The 5,878-nt window shown below is 45.9% G+C and overlaps 1 protein-coding gene across 1 annotated transcript in view; it reads left to right on the plus strand.

The window, feature by feature from the left end:
- The window catches only part of LOC122551083 (cGMP-dependent 3',5'-cyclic phosphodiesterase), a 76,818-nt gene that overhangs the window by 54,948 nt on the left and 15,992 nt on the right, over window positions 1-5,878 (plus strand). Inside the window, exons 8-9 of the mRNA XM_043692725.1 lie at window positions 381-444; window positions 4,223-4,301. Coding sequence (XP_043548660.1) covers window positions 381-444; window positions 4,223-4,301 — 143 coding nt within the window. The remainder of the gene's footprint in view (window positions 1-380; window positions 445-4,222; window positions 4,302-5,878) is intronic.

The raw sequence follows: 5,878 nt of genomic DNA on the forward strand, positions 1-5,878 counted from the left end.
TGTGTACGTGTGTGTGTGTCTGTCTGTGTACGTGTGTGTGTGTCTGTGTACGTGTGTGTGTGTGTGTCTGTGTACGTGTGTGTGTCTTGTACGTGTGTGTGTGTGTATATACAGTCTTTGGGTTATACATGAATATTGTTGGCTGGTTAGCTCTGAATCCCAAGTTGGATATTGGGCTTGATGTTAGCCATTGTTCTATTTGGCTATTCTCCAAATGTGAAGTGATATGACACAATGGCGTTGGGGGTCTTTGGTATCTGTGGAGCTGTTCCTCTGCCCATTAGGGAGCTGCAGAACATGGCCCTGTCCCATGGGAACTGTTTCCCCTCTGACAATTCTGGGATAAGGTTTCTCTGAGATATTCTCTCTGTCTTTTGCAGATAACGTTTCAGTCCTGCTGCAAGAGATCATACAGGAAGCACGGACCCTTACCAACGCAGAGAGGTGGGTCTCACTCCCTTGGTGTTTTTCATCACAATGTCATCCAGTATCGAGGGAACAACCCTGCAGGTCTCTGGATTGAGGGGTTGTGAGTCCAAGTGCCGCTCCAGGAGATCTCAGACTGACAGAGACGGAAACCAAGAGCAGGAGTAAACTCTGCCCGAACAAACAAAACTCTGCTTCAGGGTCATACTTTAAACCAAGCCCCATTCACCCATCATCTCAGCACTCACTGACCAGCGCATTCCCCCCCCTAGTCCCCCCCGCCCCCAACCCGGTTGAAAATCCCCAACCATGCTACTGAGTCCCTCCTTCCCAATCTCCGGAAATGGGGGTGAGGAGCCTATCAGCCATGATGGAATGGCGGAGCAGTCTAATGGGCCAAATGGCCTAATTATCCTCCAGTCTCACTGGAACAAAGAATACAGCCATTAAGCCCATCAGGTCTGCTCCAACATGCGAAATCAAGATTAACATCATTAACCTCCAGAAATCCATTCCGCTCTTGAACATACTGAGCTTCCACAGGTCTCTGCGGTCACAAATTCCTCAGATTCACCATCGTCTGAGAGAGGAAACTCCTGTCTAGTCACCCTCTGAGTTAGCGTCTCATTTAGCCTCTCCCCCTATTTGAGGAAAGGTGTAGTGGTTCACTTGATTGATCCCAGAATTGAGGGGTTTGTCGTATGAAGAGAGATCAAACAGTTTAGGCCTAAACTCTCTGGAATTTAGATTGAGGGGAGATCAAGTTGAGGTATTCAAGATGATAAAAGGTGTGTATAAAATAGACGTGGAGCTGGTGCTTCCTGTTGTGGGGCATTCTAGGATGGGAGATCATAGTCTTAGGATAAGGGGTAGCAAATTTAAAACAGAGTTAATGAGGAACTACTACTCCCAAAGAGTTGTGAATCTGTGGAATTCCCGACCCCGAAGTGTAGTGGATGCTGGGACAGTAAGTAAATTTAAGGAGGAGTTAGACAGATTTTTAATTGGTAACTGGTTGAAGGGATATGGAGAAAAGACAGGAAAATGGGAGTGAGGAGCATATCAGCCATGATCGAATGGCGGAGCAGATTCGATGGGCCGAATGGTCTAATTCTGCTCCTGTATCTTATGAACTAATGAACTCTCAAGCATACTCCACTTCAATCACTCTATCAGGCCTTCAGCTACCTGGCTCCCAAGCTCTGGAATCCCCTCCCTAAAGTTCTCCTTTTGTCACATTGCTTTCCTCCTCTGGGGAAGGTACAGTGCTGAGGTTAGCTTGGAAGAGTAATCTTAGACATCACCAAGCCAAAGAGACCCAAATACATAAATAAAAAGCAGGAGTCATCAGCAGTACTTTGCCCGGAGGCCCACTGAAGATGTTACCTAGTATGGTGATGAAACGTCTGGAAGTGAACCTTCCAGCTCAGCGAGCAAACCTACGTCCAGAACCTCAAGCTGAGCTACAAATCTTCTCAAAACTCTCTAAGGGTAATTTTAAACTTAAGGTAAAATGAAAATGTTTATGTGAAGTCTCCCCTAACAAAACCTGAGATTAATGGGAGGTTCAGACTCCTTTATTGATAAGAAGGTCCAGGGTGTTGTTACTGGAAGATAATGGCAGCTTTGAGAATGTATATTAACAGTGGAGTCTCCAAAGTCCCAGAAGAGTGTTGAGAATGTTGGTTTTTTTAGGAGTAATGCTTGAACCTTCCCATTTGGTTCCAAGATGGAAGAGAATTAGGCCCTTGAAGGTTGCTTTCTAATAGATACATGGCCCACGTGGTTCAAACTGGGATAGGAAAGGATACAGAGGAAACCATTGAAACGAAATCTGTTTGCAGGTTTTCCTGGCATAGGATAGAGGGGAGAGCTTGTTGACAAAAATAGTCTTTGCTCTGCGGTAATATGGGTGATAACGCATGTTGCAATTAAAAAGACCAAACCCTGGGAGAGTTACCCAGTTTGAGAGAGTGGGAGAGTTGCTGGGACAGGAAACCCTCTCTGGGAAAACCTTTCTAAGATTGCAAGTTACCAGGCTGAGAAAAGATTAGAAATCCTCAGGAGCTAAGAATCCAATAACTGGGTTGATCCTGGAAAAACTAACTACCTACGATTTTTGAGAAGATTTGTCGCTCAGGTTGAGGTTCATGTTGTAAGTTAGCTCGCTGAGTTGGTAGGTTTGCTCTCAGATGTTTCATCACCATGCTGGGTAACATCATCAGTGAGCCTCCAGTGAAGCACTAGTGGTAGTGACCCACTTTCTATTTATGTGTTAAGGTGGGTGATATCATTTCCGGTCCTTTTTCTAAGGTTGATAAATGGGGTCCAACTCGATGTGTTTATTGATGGAATTCCAGTTTGAATGCCAGGCCTCGAGGAATTCCTGTGCGTGTCTCTGTTTAACCTGTCCTAGGATGGGTGTGTTGTCCCAGTCAAAGTGGTGTCCTCCTTCGTCTATGAGTAAGAATACTAGTGATAACTGGTGTTGCCTTTTGATGGTTAATTGGTGTTCGTGTATACTGGTGGCTATTTTCCTGTGTCTATCCAATGTAGTGTTTGTTGCAGTCCTTGCAGGGTATTTTGTAAATGACATTCGTTTCACTGGTTGTTGGTACAGGGTCCTTTAGGTTCATCAGTAGCTGTTTCACTATGTTGGTCAGTTTGTGGGCTACCATGATGCCAAGGGGTCGGAGAGTCTGGTAATGATCTCTGAGATGTCTTTGATGTATGGTAGTATGGCTAGAGTCTCTGGGCATGTTGTGTCTTCTTGTTTGGGTTTGTTGCTTCAGAATCGGCGGGCTCCCAACTCTTAATCAGGATTCTAAATCACCGATTCTGAAACACTCTTTTTGACTTGGTTTTGGGGCAGTGCTCTAGAAAAAGCTCAGCAGGTCAGGTAGCATCTGAGGAACAGGAGTCAATGTTTTGGGCATAACTCATTCCTGAGGAAGGGCTAATGCCTGAAACATCGACTCTCCTGCTCCTCGGATGTTCCCTGGCCTGCTGAGCTTTTCCAGCGCCACACTTTATCAACTCTCCAGCATCTGCAGTCCTCACTTTCTCCATGTTTTGGGGCATCTATTCTCAAAGTGCCTCATGAGTTAACAGCGACTTAATTTGTGAAATAATATTTCTATAAAAATCCTCGTGGCGTCTTGCTACATGAAACTAAACGCAAGGTGTTTTTGTTGAAGTTCTCACTGTCAGAGACTCTGGTTGGAGTAGACTGGGATTACACTCATTGGAATTTAAAAGAATGAGGGGAATCTGAGAGAAACATGTACAATTAAGAAAGGAACAGATAAGTTAGAAAGAGGAGGGCTGTTTCCACTGGAAGATGAAACTAGGGGCGTAGCCTCAAAATAAGGGGGAGCAGATTTCGGACGGAGTTGAGGAGGAACGTCTTCACCCAGAGGGTTGTGAATCTGTGGAATTCCCTGCCCAGAGAAACAGTTGAGGCTTCCTCGCTGAATGTTTTTCAGGCAAAGTTGGATAGATTTTTGAACAGTAAAGGAAGTAAGGGTTTTGGAGCGAGGGCGTCAGCAGAGCTGAAGAGGTCAGCCTTGGTCATCTTGAATGGTGGAGCAGGTTCGATGGGCCAAATGGACTACTCCTGCTCCTGGTTCTTACATTGTTATGGTCCAGAGGATGCTTCACTATCAGAGACCCTCAGGATTAGGGACCCGTTTTAAAGGGGAGTCACCCTTTGCTGTCTCTATAATTTGTATATTTGAAGCTGGAATGTTTAATAAATTTCTTTTCTCTCTCTTTTACCTCACTCCCCTGACCCTAGCTGTTCTGTGTTTCTCCTGGAACAGAACAATAAGGAGTTGGTTGCGAAGGTATTCGATGGCGGCTTTGTAGCTGACGAGGTGAGACCGGGTGCTCTAACTGGGCAGTGGCTGAGGGTTTCAGAATCCACGCACCATGACCGAGTGTGGCCCCTGGGTTGGAAATGGTCACCTCTCCAAAAGATCTAGGTCAGACGCGGGGTCATGATTTTAATGATGTTTGACAAGTTTGCTCATGGGATGTGGTCAGGCCGGCATTTATAGCCTGTTCCTAATTGCCCGAGGGCATTTAAGGGTCAACCAGATTGCTGCGGGTCTGGAGTCACATGTAGGCCAGACCAGATTTCCTTCCCTAAAGGACATTAGTGAACCACCTGAGTTTTTATCACAGTGATTATATGGCTACTATGTGCTAATATCACTGGACAGGTAATCTGGAATGCAAGGCCAGTGTTCTAGTGATACGGGTTCGAAACCCACCGTGCCTGATGGGGAAACTTGAATTCAATAAAAATCTGTAACCATTGCCCTCTGGGTAACTGGGGTTGGCCTAGCCAACAACACCCCCCCACATTAATTCTGGATAACTGTACTTTTCATGTAGATTGGGACAGTCGGGTCGGCAGGAGTAGCAACAATGAAGAATTCCCTGAATATATTCAGAATGGTTTTCTGGAACAAAATGCCATGGATTCAACCAGGGATCAGGCTACTTTAGGTCTGGTGATGTCTAATGAGGCAGATCTAATCAGTGATGTCAGAGTAAAAGGAAATAGCGACCATAACATGGTAAAATGTAGAATTCAGTTTGACAGTGAGAAATTTTGGTGAGAAACTATGCTAAACTTAAATCAGGGTAATTACAAAGGAATGAGGGCAGAGTGAGCTAGAGTGGGCTGGGAAAGGGGTTTAATAGCAAAGACAGTGGAGAAATGATGGCAACTGTTCGAGAAAAGTTCATTACTCACATCGAGGACATAATCCCGTGAAAAAGAAGGATTTCTGAAGCAGAATAAACCGGCCATGTTTAACCAGCGAAGGGGCGGCACGGTGGCTCAGTGGTTAGCACTGCTGCCTCACAGCGTCAGGGACCCGGGTTCAATTCCAGCCTCGGGCGACTGTCTGTGTGGAGTTCGTGCCTGTATGGGTTTCCTCCGGATGCTCTGCTTTCCTCCCACAGTCCAAAGATGTGCAGGTTAGGATGGATTGGCCGTGCTAAATTATCCATAGTCTCGAGGGATGTGCAGGTTAGGGGCATTAGCCATGGGAAAAGCAAGGTGAGAGGGTAGGGGAATGGGCCTGGTGGGATGTTCTTCAGAGGGTCAGTGTGGACTTGGGCCAAATGGCTTGTTTCCACACTGTGGGGATTCTACACGTAATTAAGGACGGAATCAAACTGAAGGAAAACACATACAATGATGGCTGGAGGATTGAGAAAGTTTTAAAAGCCAACAACTCTTGAGGATAGACAAGTCCCCCGGGCCTGACGGGATATATCCTAGGATTATGTGGGAAGCAAGAGAGGAAATTGCAGTACCGTTGGCAATGATCTTTTCATCTTCACTGTCAACGGGGGTGGTACCAGGGGACTGGAGAGTAGCGAATGTTGTGCCCCTGTTCAAAAAAGGGAATAGAGATAACCCCGGGAATTACAGGCC

Source organism: Chiloscyllium plagiosum, chromosome 6, assembly GCF_004010195.1.
Source record: "Chiloscyllium plagiosum isolate BGI_BamShark_2017 chromosome 6, ASM401019v2, whole genome shotgun sequence".
Lineage (NCBI taxonomy): Eukaryota > Metazoa > Chordata > Chondrichthyes > Orectolobiformes > Hemiscylliidae > Chiloscyllium > Chiloscyllium plagiosum.